Source organism: Chionomys nivalis, chromosome 1, assembly GCF_950005125.1.
Source record: "Chionomys nivalis chromosome 1, mChiNiv1.1, whole genome shotgun sequence".
Taxonomy (NCBI): domain Eukaryota; kingdom Metazoa; phylum Chordata; class Mammalia; order Rodentia; family Cricetidae; genus Chionomys; species Chionomys nivalis.
Genome location: NC_080086.1, coordinates 16,112,109 through 16,129,902, shown reverse-complemented (window position 1 = coordinate 16,129,902; position 17,794 = coordinate 16,112,109). Strand labels below are relative to the sequence as shown.

The 17,794-nt window shown below is 49.2% G+C and overlaps 1 protein-coding gene across 1 annotated transcript; it reads left to right on the top strand.

Annotated features, from left to right (window-relative positions):
- Positions 1 to 1,292: 1,292 nt before the first annotated feature.
- On the top strand, positions 1,293 to 17,372 carry Gprc5a (G protein-coupled receptor class C group 5 member A). Its single transcript, XM_057779152.1, has 4 exons — positions 1,293 to 1,481; positions 11,770 to 12,696; positions 16,106 to 16,164; positions 16,425 to 17,372. The coding sequence occupies exons 2-4, from the start codon at positions 11,781 to 11,783 to the stop codon at positions 16,518 to 16,520; spliced, it is 1,071 nt and encodes a 356-aa protein (XP_057635135.1). The 5' UTR covers positions 1,293 to 1,481; positions 11,770 to 11,780; the 3' UTR covers positions 16,521 to 17,372.
- The last annotated feature ends 422 nt before the right edge of the window (positions 17,373 to 17,794 follow it).

The window sequence follows — 17,794 nt, the reverse complement described above, 5'->3', positions numbered from 1 at the left end:
ACCGTGGTCATTGTGTGTAGGCCAGGGACAGTTTTGTGGTCTAGGTGCTTTTCTTGGACTTCGCTGATTTGGGTTGTCAGGCTGGGCACAGTGTAGATCAAAGAAAAGAGGTTTTTTTTTTCCCCCTAGGCCAGTGGTTCTTAACTCATGGGTCAAAACCCCTTTGGGAATGGAATAACCCTTTCACAGAGGTCACCTAAGATCATCGGAGAACACAGATATTAATTTTGTGATTCATAACAGTAGCAAAATTCTGAAGTAGCAATGACAATACTTTTATGGGTGGGGTCACCACAACCCGAGGGACTGTGTCAAAGGGCCGCAGCTTTAGGAAGGTTGAGAACCATCGCTCTAAGCCTTCCCCACCACCTTAAAGTTCAATTCCCCCAGGCCACCAAGGTGACCCGGTAGAACCAGGCCCAACAACACATTCCAGGGCTTTTTGACCACCGAACAGGCAAGTTCCAGACAGACTGGCCTGATAATGGGAGAGCTGCGGGCACCCGCCTAGACAGGTGGAATCCGACACCAAAGGCAAATTCCTTCGTTTCAAAATTTTATCTGGCGTCCCCATTCCTATCAACCTGCTTTGTCAAACTTTTGGAGAGCTGGTTAGGAAGACAGCGATATGATCTTTCAGCCCAGGGCTATACTAACCTGGTTATGCGACTACAGTTCCACTAAGTGGCCTTCCTGAACCATCTTTGGGTCCTCACGGGACTTTTCCTTGGTCTTCACCTCCTTCGCTTTGATTGGGGGACCATCTTTTTTCTTTTAAGCCTGGCTCCTTCCAGCGCTCGTACCGGAGGAAGGAGTGATGGGGAGACAGGTGTCACCAAGGGGAAATGAAGACCAACTCCTCCCGCAGAAAGTAACAAAGGAGCGGCAAGGAGCCGCTGGCTAGGTCTTGGCCCTCGGGGCCCTGGCGTGCCCTCGGGGAGGATGGGTGTGGCTCCCTCCAGGAGTTGACAGCCAGCAGCGCTCAACCACAGCTGAGTTCATGGTGTGGCCCTTATCTTACCGGCGCTCCCGCCTGGACGCGAGCGTTTGTCTTGGGGAGTTACGCTTGGCAGAATTGGATGCTTCCTCTACAACCCCGCCACCTATTTCATGAGTGACTGTGCTTCTGACGTCAGGGAGGCTTTTGGTTCAGTCTCTGGCGCGGTGACTTTATTTTCATAACAGCGAGAAGTGCCGCGGAGCTGGATTAGGCGTGTCCTCCCCCCCCAGCCCCGCCCCCGCCCCCTGTCCCTCGGCTCACCCTTTCCCTCCCTCCCGCACAGAAGCCTTTATAACTGCTCTGCGCAGCCTAGGCGGGATCCGTGTCCCGGGACGCGCCTAGCAGGCAGGGGTCGCACGCTCGCTCGCCCCTCCCACGCGCGATTCGCAAGTTCTCGGTTCACCCCCAGTCGCACGCTCGCTCGCCCCTCCCACGCGCGATTCGCAAGTTCTCGGTTTACCCCCAGCGCCGCGGCGACCAGGTAAGAGGGCGTAGTGAAAGGCGTACGTGGTCCAGCTTTAAATCCGGAGAGTGGGGCTTGGAGAGCCCTTGGGGTAGGAGAGTAGAGACTACCTGTGATGAACTACAGCTGGCTAGGAAAAACAGATGAAACCGAGCTTCACGCACCTCGGAAGGCATTCTCTGGGTTTCCCAGGCTAAGACAGAGGGGAAAGACCAATAAGCTTGTAATCCTGCACCTGGCGACAAGGCCAGCCTGGGCTACGTAAGTCCCTATCTCAAATACAAAGCAATATTTTAAATATTGCAATGAAAAGAGGTCTGTCTTGAACTGCACTAGGCTACTTCCAGGTGCCTCCTAGCCCCTGGTGAAAGATGGGGTGTTACTGAGCTTTTTGGTTTTCGAGACAGGGTTTTCTCTGTGTAGACCTGGCTGTCCGGGAGTTAGCTCTGTAGTAGACCAGGCTGGCCTCGAACTCACAGAGATCCGCGCACCTCTGCCTCCCGAGTGCTGGGATTAAGGGCGTGAGTCACTACTGCCCGGCTTTCTGTTTGTTTGTTATTGAGCCTTTAACTTCTCTCTGAGTTTCAAGAGCTTGTGAATGAATCGTGTGGGCACGGGGAGACAGTGCAAGGCACTTCCTTCCCAAAGAAGAGAAGGCTCAGAAAGAGCGACTTCTAGATTTTCCTCAGAACTCCCTCGTTCATGTGTGTGACAGAATAAAGCCAAGGGGAGCGGTTGGTGTTCCTCCACCCAACCCTTTACCTCTCCTAGTGCCCCCACGGTCCAAGACCTTTTCTCCCTTTAACTTCTGCCTGGCCTGTGAGAGGGTGAAAAGCTTCCTTTCCCAGAGGAGAAGCAAGGCAGCGAGCAAGGGCATCATCGAATCTGAAGACAGAAAACAGTGGTTGTTGTTGCTTTTTTGTTTTGTTTTGTTTGATATCCAGGCTGGCCTCAAGTTTGTAACCATCCTTCTGCCTCAGCTTTGAGAGTGCTGGGATTATAGGTATCCGTCACCATGTCTGACCAAAATTGTCTCTTAAAACATCTATAGTGAAGGCTCCTAAAAGGCAAAGCCTGCTTGGATTCAGGAATTGGAAGGTCCAACATTCCTGACTTTTCTCCAGCCTAGCTTTCTTCTCAGAGGCTTTTGTTGAAGCCTGGTGAAGGGTCCTTTGGAATCAGCCACAGCTCTGAGCTCATTCCTAAAGGAGAATTCTTTAGCCACTTCAGACACAAAGGCTTGGAAACTTGGAGGGGAGGGTGAGGCCAGCACTCCACCCTGAGGGGTTTGTGTGCTAGTCACCACTGAGAGAGAGAGAGAGAGAGAGAGAGAGAGAGAGAGAGAGAGAGAGAGAGAGAGAGAGAGAGAGAGAGAGAGAGAGAGAACAGGAGCAAGGACTGGGAGGTGCTGCCCTGGGATCAAAGCAAGAATGGAGAGGCTGGCCTCCGGGCCCAAAGGGAATGGCCAGAGGGCAGGTTCCCAAGAAGAGGTCTCTACCTGACCCCAGGCAGTCCAATGTTTCCTGGGTTTTGCAGAAACTTATTAGGCAGCTACCTGTTCCCTGAGGTCCTTGTGCTGAGGGGGTCTTTGGGGATGCCCCAAGTGTATTTTCTGTGTGTGTAGATCCTGGCTTTCCCGAGGCCGCACAATCTCCTTCAGAGGCTGATTGAAAACCTACCTGCATTTTCAATTTCATTTCATTCTTGAGAGGTAATTGAGGATAACGGGGTGTGAAGAGGAATGCTGATGGTGGAGGACTCTGTTGTTCTTTCTGGAGATCCACAGAGGGGACGGTGGGTTCCAACAGCCCAAACAGCCGCAGTAATGAACAGAGCTTTCCTTGGAGGGGATCTGACCTTCCCACCAGTGCTGACTTTTTTCTCGTTTGTTGGAGCCTCCTCCCTTCTGTCTGTCTGTAGGTGTGAGCATGCCACAGTGCATATTGTGACTGTCAAAGGGCAGCTTGAGGGAACTGGCTTACTCTTGCCACCATGTGTCTTGTGTGTGGCATTCAGCCCCTTAGGCTTGGTGGCGCGCCACCTTTACCATCTAGCCGACTTGTCAGCTCCTGCTATTGTTTCAAGAAAGGAATTCAAATAGCCTTCACTGACCTGGCATTCACTGTGTAGATCAGGTTACCCCACTTTCTCAGTGCTGGGAGTATAGGCCTGAGCTACCCTCTGAAAGCTCAGTGTTTGTATTTTTGTTCCTCCGCTGCTGCTTTTTTTGAGACAAGGTTTCGTTGTGGCCCTAGCAGACCTGGAAGTTACCACATAGAGCAGGCTGGCCTTGAACTCCTCTCTCTCTCTCTCTCTCTCTCTCTCTCTCTCTCTCTCTCTCTCTCTCTCTCTCTTGCTTCCCAAGTGCTGAGACTATGGCGCGTGTCCCTGTGCCCACCTTATTCTTGTTTTATGGCCTTCTTTCTTTCCCTCCTTATTTTGAGACTAAGTCTTGGTCAGTTGTCCTGGAGCATCTCAAACTCCCGAGCTCAAATGTGTCTTTCTCCACTTTCCCCGTTTCGAGTGGCTGGGAGTACAGGTGTGAGTCTGTACGTTTACTTTAGATTTTCAGATTCTTTGCGTTCTAAATGGCACTCAAGCTTTGGTAAACATTCATGACCATTTGGATAAATTCCATCAGATAGGGCAGGATTAGCAAACTATGGTGTATGGTCCAAAATGGCCTAGAGTTTTGTTTATTTCCTTCTTAATAAAGAGTCTTTCTTCCTTCCTTCCTTTCTTCTTTTTCTTGGTTGTTTTTCAAGACAGTGCTTCTCTGTGTATTCTGGAACTCACTTTGTAGACCATGATAGCCTCAAACTCACTGAGATCCGCCTGCCTCTGCCTCCCGAGTGCTGGGATTAAAGGCGTGCGCCACCACCGCCCGGCTTCATGGGAACATATTAATGCTCATTTGTTTTTGTGTTATTTGTGACTACTTTTATGTTACAAAGTTGTGGCTTCCAAAGCCCAAGCAACTTACTGCCATTACAGAAAGTGCTTGACAACCACCAATTCAGAGGGTCTAGTTATTTGGTTAATACTGGGGAGATGAATCGAATGAAGATAGGCAGTGTTTCCATTAACGTATCCAGAAAATAGTTTTGAGATTATGTTGTTGGTTTTTTTTTTAATATTTATTTATTTATTTATTATGTATACAATATTCTGTCTGCATGTATGTCTGCAGGCCAGAAGAGGGCACCAGACCTCATTACAGATGGTTGTGAGCCACCATGTGGTTGCCGGGAATTGAACTCAGGACCTTTGGAAGAGCAGGCAATGCTCTTAACCACTGAGCCATCTCTCCAGCCCTGTTGTTGGTTTTTTTAAATGACATCTGCCAAGAACCAGACTTTAAAAGTCATCTATGGAGGCTTGGGAGCTAGTTCCCTGGACAAGAGTTTGATTGTAAGCCCGAAGACCTGAGTTAGAATCTTAAGCACCCATATAAACCCGGCCATATCAGCATATGGTCATGCATGTCTGTAAATCCAGGGTGGGGAGCAGAGATAGGCAGATCCTGAGAGTTTCCTAGCCAGCCAGTCTACCAGAACATTGAGCTTCAGGTCAGCGGGAGACTGTCTCAAGAGAATATGATAGAGCAATGGAGGAGGACATTCAATGTCTGTCTCTGGCCTCTGCGTATAAGCACATACACAGATACGGGGTACAGACTCTACACTAAGCACATATACAGATACGGGGTACAGACTCTACACCAAGCACATTCTCTCACATACGTGGGTTACAGACTCTACACCAGTACATACCCACACACATACGGGGTACAGACTCTACACCAAGAAAAGAAGCTATAACTTTGTCGTTTCTTTTAGCTTCTTCTCATGCTGCGATGACGTTCTTCTTCCACAGGGTGCATCTCTAATTGCTTTCTGTTGCTGTTTGTTTGCACACTGGGTTTTACGATGGAGGTCTGACTGACCTGGAGCTCATTATGTAAACCAGGCTGTCCCAAACACACAAAGACCTACCTGTCTGGAATATCCCAGGGCTGTGCCTGCACACACACACACACACACACACACACACACACACACACACGCACGCACTGGCTTCTCGTGTTTTATTGCACGTTCTCATTAATCTAAAGTCTACTTGTTTTGTTTGGAGTAAGAGTGGAGGGCTCTACTCTGGGGTGCTGTTATGAAAGTGAGAAGTGGGTCTGAGCCTTGCTGTCAGATCTGTCCCGTCTACCTCATAGTGATGCACTTTCCTTCCATCACTACCTAGAAACTCAGCTCGGCTGCATTAGTAAGGCATTATTCACAGGATGCTGCCGCAATGTGTCATGTTTATGTGGTGGGAGCTGGGGTGGCTACCCAGGCCAGGGGATCGCAGATAGGTACTTCCCATCTGTACTAATCCTTTTTCAAGTGCAGAGACGTTTTTGTGGGACTCCTCCCTTGGAAGACCTCAGCCTGGATGAAAATAGGAGGTCAGGAACATTTGAACGGGCTCATCTTAAAGTTCTTTACTCCTTTAGCTGGGTGTGCCAGCTCACGCACGAGGGCCCATTACACGGGAGTGGAGGGGGAGTGGGGGGTGGAGGCAGGAAGTTTGAGGCCAGGCCCAGCTACATGAGAATGAGACCCTGTTTCGGATAAATACTTTATCTCCATTAATCATAGTTGATTATGTATTTAGCAGTTAATTTTAGTCCAAAATACTTGCTCAGGGCCACTGAGCAGAACACACACACACACGCACACACACACACACAGAGAGAGAGAGAGAGAGAGAGAGAGAGAGAGAGAGAGAGAGCCCAACAGTCAAGAGAGCTGCTCTGTGTCCCCATGAAGCTTGTTATCCGACAGGCTGGTCAGCACTGGCGTCACGGGAAATGAATACTATCAAGTCTAGGAAGAGACCTATACATTTGGAATGGGAAGAGATTAGTAATAATGCGATAAAAATTCCCGGTGGTTCACTTGGGAGGCTGAGGCAGGTGATCTCTGTGAGTTCAAGGCCAGTCTGGTCTATGGAGTGAGTTCTAGGACAGGCAAGGCTACACAGAGGAACCCTGTCTCGAAACAAACAAACAAACAGAAAATCCCAGCATAGGTTAAACTGGGAGAAGAAGCACATCTGGACTGTGAGCGGGAGGGAAGGGAGCTCTTTGACCAGAAGGATTTCACACACTTGAGGCAAAAAGCATGATTCTGTATGAGAAGACCCTGAACAACCCCAAATTCTGATTCACATAGAAAGCACTTTTGGAATGTCGGGTGTGGTGGTGTACACCCTGGCACTCAAGAGGTGGAGGCAGGAGGATTATGAGTTTGAGGTCAGTTTAGGTTACCTTATATGTCCAGATCCTGTCTTTAAAAAAGGAAAGAAAGACCTGGCAGCGCACGCCTTTAATCCCAGCACTCGCGGAAGCAGAGGCAGGCGGATCTCTGAGTTCAAGGCCAGCCTGGTCTGCTCGTCCAGTTCCTGGACAGTCAAGGCTACACAGAGAAACTCTGTCTTGAAAATCCAAAAAGAAAAAAAGACGGAAGGGAGTGAGGAAGGAAGGGGCTGGAGAGATGGCTCAGCTATTAAGAGGATCAAAATGTTTAAAGCCACCCTCAGCTACATAGTGTGTTCAAGGCCAGCCTGGGCTACAGTGAGACCCTGTTTAAACACAAAGAAGAATCAAAGTGGGGCTCCCTCCTCTTCATCCTGCTCAGGTATGTGGGATCTCAGTAGCCCACATGATACTCTCTGAGATCCCCAACTGCTTAAGTGAACGGTCTGTCAATCGTCTGACAGACCTATGCAGTTGCTTCTCCAAGGGCAGTAGCCACACTTTGGGTTCTGTGGGATTTGTCCATCTAGTGCTTGTGGATGAGGGAGACTGACTACCTGAAGGGTTGCTTGCTCTGGGGACCTATCACCAGTCAGAGCTTGACTAGATGATGGTGTGGAGTGGTGGTTCTCAAGCTGTGGGTCGCGACCCCTCCCTCAGGGGTTGGATATCAGATGCCATGCTTATCAGATAGTTACATGATGATTCATAACAGTGGCAAGTATTGCAGTTATAAAATAGCAATGAAATAATTTTATGAGTTGGGATCACCACAGCTTGAGGAACTGAATTAAAGGATCGCAGCGTGAGGAAGGTTGAGAACCATCGGTGGAGTCTGGAGAGAAGTCTGGAGAAGGGCAGGCTCTGGAGGCCGTGCTGGTGACTGAGAGAGGAAGAGAATCAAGGGTGAAACTGTTAACTAGGGAAGCGCTCTACCCATCCTCGGCCCTCCTGAATGTCATTTATGTATTCTAAAATACATTTGTTTTATTACTTTTAACTATGTGTTTGTGTGGATATGGGCCTTTTCACGCATTTATACCATACTTTATTCTTATTTATTTATTTTTTGTTTAGACAGGGTCTCTCTACGTAGCCCAGGCTGGCCTTGAACTCAGAGATCTGACTGCCTCTCTGCCTTCCTCTGGTCTTCAGCAATCACCATGTCTGGCCTCATACTTTGTCCTTATTCATTTCTCTTCTACACTGCTCGCCACACATAATTTAATTTTTTAAAAAATTATTTATTTTACACAGGATCTGACCAAGTTTCCCAGACTGACCTGAATTTGCTATGTAGGCTATGCAGACCTCAAACTTGTGATCCTCTTACAAGTGGCTGGGATTACAGGCATGGGCCTCCAAGCCTAGACGAGGTGTAGAATCATAAATCTTTCCTTTGTGACACTGGACATTTAAGTTCATCGTTTAAAAAATGATTTGCTTGTGCAAGGTGCACACGTAGCTCGGGATGAAGCCAGAGGACAACCTCAGGTGTTGATCCTGACTTCTACTTTCTTTGGGGCAGAGTCCCTTGTTCACCATTACATACGCCAGACTACCTGGCCCAAGTGAGCAGAGAGTCTCCTGCCTCCTATCTCCCTGTAGGCTGCCCTGTTGGGCTTTTAACTGGGCTCTGGAGACTCAGACTCCAGAGGTAAGCACCTTACTCACTGGGCCATACCTTCATCCTTAACTTTATCTCCCAAGGATTAACCTAAATAGATTATTAGACTAGTAGATGAAAATGAGGAAAGATTGTAAAAATTATTAATTAAAATAAAAAATAGTAGATGAGATACTATGTAAGAAGTATGCCATTTCAGCATCACCCATCCGATATGTGGCAGCAGATGCCATTTACTTCCTCATGATACCGTGACCATTGTCACTACTGACTGAATAGAGAGAATGAAAAGTCTACAGAGTCCCAAGTTTACAGGGCTGAGATCTTGACCTCACCCCCAGGGCAGTCCTCAGAGGAAGGTGCTGTGGTCACTTTTGATGACAGAAGGAGGTGAATCTCCCAAGAAGGAAGAGAGTCATCAGCCTTGAGCTATCCTCGCTCCTCAGCATGCTCCTTTGTGAGATCTGCTAGGAAGGGCCGTGTGGAGCCAGCGTCCAGTTCTAAGCCTGTCTGAACCCTTCCACTACAGTGCTGAGGAAGAGTCTGGAAGTGGAGGAGAGAAGCCAGGAGCTTAACAAATGCTGGAGTCTGTCCTTGTCCACCAGCGAGGGCCACATGCCAACGCCATGCTTAGGGTCGACAGTATTCGCAGAACTTGTTTTTGTCCCCCAGACTCCCAGGCCATCTCTGCTCTGATCTCGCTCACCCCTAGGCCTGGTTTTGGATGGCTTAGAAGTTTGTGATCCATATTTTAATGATGGGAGGTGAAGTGAGGAGGAAGGTGGGGCTGGAGAAAGCCATGGAAGGAAGCTGTCTACATGGAACTGCCCAGGGGATGAGCAGAGGCTGACAAAGGGCTTGGTCCCCTGGTTCAACAGCCCTTCCCTTGTTTTATAGATGGGAAAACGGGTTCAGAGAGGTTAGCAATTTGGTCCATACACAGTGCTCCTTAAACCCAATTATACTAGTTACCTTTCTGATGGCTGTGACCAAAGACCTGTTAAGAGGGGGAAGGATTTATTTTGATTGATAGTCTGAGGGGCTACCGCCTGTCATGGTGGGGAAAGTGGGTGACAGTTTATGAGTGGCTGGTCACATTGCTTCCGACATCAGCAAGCAGAAAGTGGACAGGAAGTTGGGCTAGGCTAAAAGATCTGAAAGCTAACCCCCAATGGCCCACTTCTCCAGGAAGGCCCCAACAAGGTTGGCCCGCGGCTGGGGACCATGTGTGCAAACACACGAGCCTGTGGAGGGGATTTCATGTTCAAACCATCTCAAATATGAAAGGGACCAGGGCTTGTGATTGAGCTCAGAAAGAACCTCCCTTCCAGTCTCCCCCTTCCCTCTCTCCCCTTAGATCCCCACCCCAACCCTGCAATTGTGTGTTCCTACCTTACTTTCGAGTCCCAACTCGTTCCAAAAAGATTGAAGGCAGCACCAAGTAATTGCCCATCCTGCAGACTATGTGGCTCAGGTCTGTAATCCAAGCACTCAGGAGGCTGAGGCAGGAGGATTGCTAGGAGTCCAGGCCAGCCTCCGCTAAAGACTCTGTCTCAAAAAACAAATAATCTGGGCTAGGGAGATGGCTTAGTGGGTAAAGGTGCTTCTGGCTAAGTCTGACAGCATGGGTTCGATTCCTGGGACCTGCGTGGTGGAAAGAGAGAACCGACACCTATAGGTTGTCCTCTGGCCTCCAACGGTGGCACACATGTGGCCTCCCTGTTCCAAATAAGTGAGTAGATAAATAAGTAAGTGTGAAAATAAAAAGAAAAGGAACAGCAAAAAAAAGCTACAACAAAACTAAGAACCTGCGTTTGACACCTTCCTTCCTGTTTCCTTCCTCTCCTCAGGCACATTATGGTGCCTCAGCAGCTTTTCAAGGCGTTCTCGCTTCTTAAGTGACCTTTATTTGCCTCTCACGAAATTCAAAGTGCTTAGGACACTTTGAGACTTGAGCAATCCCAGCCAGCTGGGGAAAGGGTGGAGGAGAGTTAATAGGTGAATTACTTTGGTGATTTCCCAAAAATTAGTCACTCCTACACAAAATACTCACTAAGACTTTTTGCTGCTGTTGCTGCCTGGGGCTGTGCAGGCCCGTAATCCCAGGACTCGGGAGGGAGAAGGAGGACGGCCAGGGGTGATGCTCGTCTGGGCTGCAGGCGACCCTGTCTCAGAAAACCAAAGCGGTGCTTGTCCACACCCTCTTATGAAAGAGGAGGGAGTCACAAGGCCCACACCTCCCTGAGGATTTGTGTGTAGTTACTGGTTGGTAAGGCTGGGGGCTCAGGAGGTAGGCATTTTCTTTAATAACTACGTGTTCCTATGTGCCGCCCCAATGAAAGGCTTCAGGTCATTAAAAACAAGCAAACCATAAAGCTTTCCTAAAAGGTTGTTTGTGGCACTGGGGGCAAAGCACATACCTAGTATGTATGAGACCCTGGGTTTAACACACACACACACACACACACACACACACACACACACACACACACGGGCACACATGCATGCAGAACTGACTGGAGGGATGCTTGATATTTATAACACTACCAACTGCCCTTAGTGAGGCCTGGTCTTCGGAGTCGGGAGGTGCCAAACAGGACACCCTACTGCACAGTCACAGTGAAGCTAGGGACCAATGCCGATGTCCCTTTGTCCAGTGCTGCAACTGTCTTTTAGGTCAGAGGTAACTGATCTCTGTCAAGGTTTATAGTCATCAGGTTCAAAGTCCTTCCTAAACATCAAGTAATTATGATTAAAGCTGCTGGTCCACAGACAGCAGAACTTTGAGAGGTGAAGCGGTGGTTGACAAGGAGGGCCAGGAAACATGGAGAAACAGAAGGACCAGACCAACGGAAACTTTGGTGACAAATCTGAAGGGGCAGGGAGGATGAGATGACATGTCAGATCTGTGTCCCCGGTCTTGCCCTTCTAGCACTAGATGAGCCTGGGCTAGTGTGTGTGTGTGTGTCTGTGTGTGTGTATGTGTGTGTGTATGTGTGGTTACTCAGGATTGGCCCTAGGCCATTTTGCATGCTGAGCAAGAGTCCTGAGACTGAGCAATGTCCCCAGTTGAGAGTTCTTGTGATTGGCACACAGTGGGACTCAGGAAATCTGTTGGGTGTTACCTTCCACTACTATAGCGGGATAGCTAAGGCCGGGTAACTTTGTATGGAGAAGAAAGCTTATTCTTAAGGCCCAAGAGTTAGGAGTAGCATCTGGGAATAGTTTTCTTGCTGACAAAGTCTCACAGTACAATGAGATATGGCATGATAAGGAACCACGTGACACAAGACATCACACAACGTGGAACAGGAAGTAAATGGGTGCACATGTATTTTTGCTTCTCCTTTTTCTTTTGTTAATTGCAGGAGCAACCAGAATGACTGCCCCTAGAGGTTGTCGCTCAGACCTGGATTCCAGGTACCACAGACTTTGTGATCTGGCTGAAGGCTGGGGCATTGCCCTGGAAACACTGGCCGCGGTGGGCGCTGTGGCCACAGTGGCCTTCATGTTTGCTCTCTTGATCCTCATCAGCAAAGTGCAGGACTCCAACAGGCGGAAGATGCTCCCCACCCAGTTCCTCTTCCTCCTGGGCGTGCTCGGGGTCTTCGGCCTCACTTTTGCCTTCATCATCAAGCTGGATGGGGCCACAGGCCCCACGCGCTTCTTCCTCTTCGGCGTCCTGTTCGCCATCTGCTTCTCTTGCCTTCTGGCGCACACCTTCAACTTGAACAAGCTGGTCCGAGGGAGGAAGCCCCTGTCGTGGCTTGTGATCTTGAGCCTGGCATTGGGCTTCAGCCTAGTCCAGGACATCATTGCCGTCGAATACCTGGTCCTCACCATGAACCGGACCAATACTGGTGTCTTCTCGGAGCTGCCCGCCTCTCGGCGCAATGAGGACTTCGTCATGCTGCTCATATACGTACTCTTCTTGATGGCGCTGACCTTCTTCTCATCCTTCTTCGTCTTCTGTGGGTCCTTCCGTGGCTGGAAGAGACACGGGGCTCACATATGCTGCACCTCATTCCTGTCCATTGCCATCTGGGTGGCCTGGATCGTCCTGCTCCTGATTCCCGACATCGGCTCTGAGTGGGACGACACCATTCTCTGCACAGCCTTGGTTGCCAATGGCTGGGTTTTTCTGGCATTTTATGTCTTCCCTGAGTTTCTACGGCTCCCAAGGCAACAAAGTCCCACAGATTACCCAGTTGAAGATGCTTTCTGTAAACCACAACTCATGAAGCAGAGCTATGGTGTAGAGAACAGAGCCTACTCCCAAGAGGAAATCACCCAAGGTATGGGCAAGGAGGCCTTGGTACAAAGATGGGGGACAAGTTGGGCATGGTAGTGCAGGCTCATGTGCACACACCTGGGCACACACACATGTGCACACACCTGGGCACACACACATGCACACATACACAGAGGCAAATACATCTCTAATCTCAGCACTTGGGGGGTGGAGGCAGGAGGATCATCATGAGTTTAAGATGGGTCATATAGAAAGACTGTCTTTCAGAATACCAAAACCCTTTTGGGCTGGGAATGTAGGTCAGTACAGTGCTTGTTTAAACATGAAGGGAAAGTCATAGACCCTCCAGCACCACTGAAAATGGGTACGGTGGCACACACTTGTAAGCCCAGCACTTGGGAGGGAGAGGCAGGAGGATCAGAAGATCATTTTTGGCAACACATGGATTTCAAGGCCAGCATGAGGTATAGGAGGTGGTCTCAAGAACACAAAAACAAGCCAGGCAGTGGTAGCACTCGCCTTAACCCCAACACTTAGGAGGCAAAGGCAGGCCTTGTCTCAAAGAACCAAAACAAACAAAGAAACAAACAACAGCAACAACAAAACCCCAAACCAAAGATTCCAACCAACCAAACCCCCAATAACAAAACAAACAAGCAAACTGCAGAAACATTCCCAGCTGTAAAATCTGTAACTTTCTAGAAAGCACACCAGCTGTTCCATTCAAAGCAAGAGGAGATTTCCGAGCTGCCCTAGTGTCCTCCTCATTTTGTCTCAATCACATTGTAATCCCAGCCACCCTGTAATCTCCGTCGTGGAAAAGAGGAATAGAGACAGGAGGGGAACCAAAGCAGACAACACCGCACTCCCAAACCCAGAAGCAAAACACCGAGAAAAGACAGTAGAGGCAGAGGAGGAATCATTGACTATAACCCTAAGAATGCCGGGCTATGGGGTTCACCTGTCATGAGCCCTTGGGAGGTGAAGACAAGAGGATCAGAATTTCATGGTCAGCCTGAGGTACATGAGATCCAGTCTTAGAAAACAAATAAACAAGCAAACAAAACCCAAACAAAGGCAAGAGAGGGTATGGTTGAGAGCATTGCTGCTTTTGCAGAGGACCCACGCGGAGGTTCACAACCCTTGGCATCTCCAACTCCAGGAATCTCGTACCCTCTTCTAGCCTCTCTGAGTACTAGACACACACTTGGTATACTTACATGCAGGCAAAGCCTCATACACGTAAAATAGACAGATCTTAAAGTAAATTCAAACAAACACCCCCTGAAACAAACCCCCAAACTATGAGGAGCTTGCTGGCTGGTTACAGATTCTGGTCTTGAGTAAATCAATATCTATATTAGTCACTTTCCTGTTGCTTTGACAAAAGACCAAGACCCAACGCAAACCATTTTGGCTTTTGATTCCAGAGGGATAAGAGTCCATTATGGCAGGGAAGTTGAGAGCGTGTGTCTTCAAACACAAGCGGGAAGCAGAGAGCCAACCAGCTGGGAGTGGGGGAGAGGCTTTAACCTCTCAAAACCCGCCCCATTGACATACTTTCTCAACAAGGCTGCACCCAGTAAGCCTCCCCAAGTAGTTCCACCAACTAGAGACCAAGTATTTGAACATCTGAGCCTATGAGAGCCCTTCTCATTTAAACCACCACAATCCATTCCCTTGACTTTTGTGCTCATGGCTGTAGGCAGAGTTTTCCTGTCCTGACCACCTGCTCCCAAATAATTACCGAGGCTTAATATAAATGCTTGGCAGTAGCTCAGGCTTATTACTAACTAACTCTGACATTTTAAATTACCCCATTTCCATTATTCTACATTATATCAAATGACTCGTGGCTTTCCATGTCTTGTTCCCTCTGCAGCTCTTGGCATCTCTCTTGACTCCCTCTCTTCATCCTAGCATTCTCTCTGTGTCTGACTGTCCCACCTGTACTTCCTGTCTGGCTACTGGCCTGTCAGCTTTTTATTACAAGGAGAATAATACATATTCACAGTGTACAGAAGGGTTATTCCACAGCACATAACCATATCATAATGCAAAACGCACTTAATCCAATTTTAGAAGTCCCCATAGTCTGTTCAAAAACCCAAAGTCTCTCCTGGGCAATTTCTTAGTAGCTTCCCCCAAAATCCAGTCATAGTCAAGTAGGACTGGAAGCCGGCCTCTCAAGTCTTCATCTAGTACTTCCGATACAATTTCATGCAGGCTGAACTAGAATAAGGGATAAAGGGTAGGAAAACCCCCTAGTGTTTGTGGTTGGGGTTGGGTTCTGTGCAAAGGTGTATAAATGACTTTCCTGTTTTGAGGTTGGGTCTTGCCATGTAGTCCTGGCTGTCCTTCAGCTTGCTGTGCAGAGCAGACTGGGCCTTTATATGCCAATCCTCCCACCTCTGCCTTCAGAGTGCTAAGACTGTAGGTGTGTGCCTGGCTCGGTGTCTTGCCTTTCGTGTTCTGGGCCCCTGGCGGCTTCCTTTCTCAGCCGTCTTTCTAGGTACTGTCTATTGCTGCTCCCACTTCTCACCGGCACCCCACATCCTGTTATGTTGGGTCTGCGTAAGTCGTGCGGCCTTCCACAACGGAAGTCAGTCTCAGTCCAGACAGACCAAGCTGTCACTAGTCTCCAGCCTCATGATGTCCAGGGTGAAGCTGCTTGTCTGGGCCTTCTGCCTGCTTCAGAGCCCAGCATTCCCCAGTCTGTCTTGGAAGTGGCTCCACCATGTCTGTGTGCTGTAGAACCGACATATTCTTGTTAGCTAACTTGTGTTTCTTACAGGACAGGGCACACCTTATGTTCTTCATACTACCTTTTAATACAGCTTGTTTACTCTCTTTAGTGTGTGTGTGTGTGTGTGTTACAACACACATGTATGTTGTCATAGGATAAGTTTCAGAGTTCTTTCTACCACGTGGGTCTTGAGATGAAGCTCAGGTCATCAGGCTGGGCAGCAAATGCCTCTCCCCACTGACCTACCTTGACAGTATTTACTTTGGTTTTTTATTTTATTTTTTTGAGACAAGGTCTGAAGATGGCCTTGAACTCCTCATCCTCCTGCCTCCACCTCCCAGGTTCTGGGATCACAGCTGTGCACCACCATGCCCACCCACGTCCCTACACTATCTTAAATGAAGAAGTGTTTAGGAAGAGGGCAGGGACAGGTAAACTTGTCAGGAAATAAGTTCAAGTATCCTATGAGTTCCCCTAAATACACAGAACACGCCACTTAACTCTTCCCAGTTTAGGAAATGTGTAAGTCTCCGTGGCCCCAGGATGTGACAGTGCCTGGTTTGCGGCCGGAAGGCATGGCCTCTCCCTGCAAGAAATTTGAACTGCCGAGGCCCAAGGGGACCAACTGTCACAGACACCACGGCAAGGGCTACAGTGAGACACGCACGGGCCCAGGTGCCTCAGTTTCTCCTCTCTTCTGTTCCAGGTCTTGAGGACACGGGGGACACGCTCTATGCACCTTATTCCACCCATTTTCAGCTGCAGGTAAGCGACCTTTGCCACTCCTCACTCCCCCTCTCCCAGGGACAATTGTCCTTTGGGAATGGCATATGCCACCACTGTGGTGGAACCCAAGTGGCCATCATGAAGGGTTGGCATGCCTTCTTTCCTGCACTGTGCCTTTCGGGGTTGGGGTGGCACTCGGGCTCGGGGAGGATCTGCAGACAGAGATCTTTCGAGAAGGGCATCGGAGGCTCACTGAGGTGGCCTTGGAAGGGTTAACCACGTGATTGCTTCCTTCACAGGATCGGACCCCTAAGAAGGAGTTCTCTATCCCGAGGGCCCATGCCCCAACCAGTCCGTACAATAACTACGAAGGACGGAAAGGGGACAGCAGCTAACTCTGAGAAAAATGGGACAACTAGAGCCAGGCAGCAGCTTCCAGTCAGGAGCCCTGCGGATGCGGACTGAATCCAGGGTGTCCTAGGGGAACTGTGCACGAGAGGCTTTTCCCCACCCAGCACCCAGCTGTCCTTCTGTCTGGGGCTGCCACACCCAGCAGACCGCTTCTGCTTCTGCTTCTCAGCGGCCCCGTGTTTCCTTGTCCCATTCTTCTTGGAGGTGGGAGTCTTGGGCGACTCAGGGTGGGACTCTTACCTCTGCCACGAATTGTGAGCAAACAGCTGGTCATCTAACTCCTCACTGACTTGTTCATCTCCGGAAGCCAATTCGTCGAACCCAGGGTGGGGTCCGTGAGGATCACTTGGCACAGAACAGAACCGCAATTCGCACCAACCCAGAAAGATGTGGGTCTCCACCCTGTACATATCAGTCCACACTGGAAGCTAACCTGGCCCTGCCCTCCTAGGTCTTCCTGCCTGGGGAGGAGAGGTTAAAGGTCATTAAGTGTCTAATCGCCAGGCACTGCCCCACAATGGTCCCAGCAGTGCGGACACTGACTTGAAGGGCGTATCACCTCCAGACTTGCTGCCGGCCAGGACCTCCTTGTCCTTTGCTGGGAGTTCTGGATATTACTGGAGTAGACAAGGCCTGTTTCTTCCTGCCAGGAGAATCTGGGCTTTGTCGTGCCATGCATTCCTGACCGGCCCTCCTCCCCACCCCGTCACCCCCAGCCTCAGTAATAGATGGATCCTGCATTCACCTCAAGCCCTGTAAGTGGGCAGTGTCTCTTGGGGCGGGATGTGTCCGTTGTTTGGTAAATTATTCACCTGGATATGTAATAAAGATGCGGCGGCAACTTTTTTTAAAAATTTAAATTTATTTATTTACTTTTGTAAAAAAATTAATATTATATTTTAAAGGTTATTTCTGGGTGTGAGTATGCACATGCCATTGGGAGGTCAGGGGACATCTTTCCAAAATCTGTGGGGCAGAGGATTAGGAATCTCTCCCTTATGGGGGAACTAGGATCCTCACCCTTAGCCATGCAAACAATATGTAAACAACAGCTTAGTTGGGAACTTGCCCTTTAAGAGTCTTCACTTGGGCCTGGGCATGATGGCACACACCTTCAATCCCTCAGGCAGGCAGATCTCTGAGTTCGAGGCCAGCCTGATCTGCAGAGCAAGTGCCAGGACAGGCTCCAAAACTACAGAGAAACCCTGTCTCGAAAAACCAAAAACCAACCAAGCAACCAAAACCAACAGGAAAGTGA

Bases quoted from the DNA above. Each gene is read 5' to 3' on its own strand.
- Gprc5a (XM_057779152.1), top strand. From the start codon at position 11,781: ATGACTGCCCCTAGAGGTTGTCGCTCAGACCTGGATTCCAGGTACCAC. The intron at 12,697-16,105 runs GTATGGGCAAGG...CTTCTGTTCCAG, and splicing joins CCAAGAGGAAATCACCCAAG to GTCTTGAGGACACGGGGGAC. The intron at 16,165-16,424 runs GTAAGCGACCTT...CTTCCTTCACAG, and splicing joins CCACCCATTTTCAGCTGCAG to GATCGGACCCCTAAGAAGGA.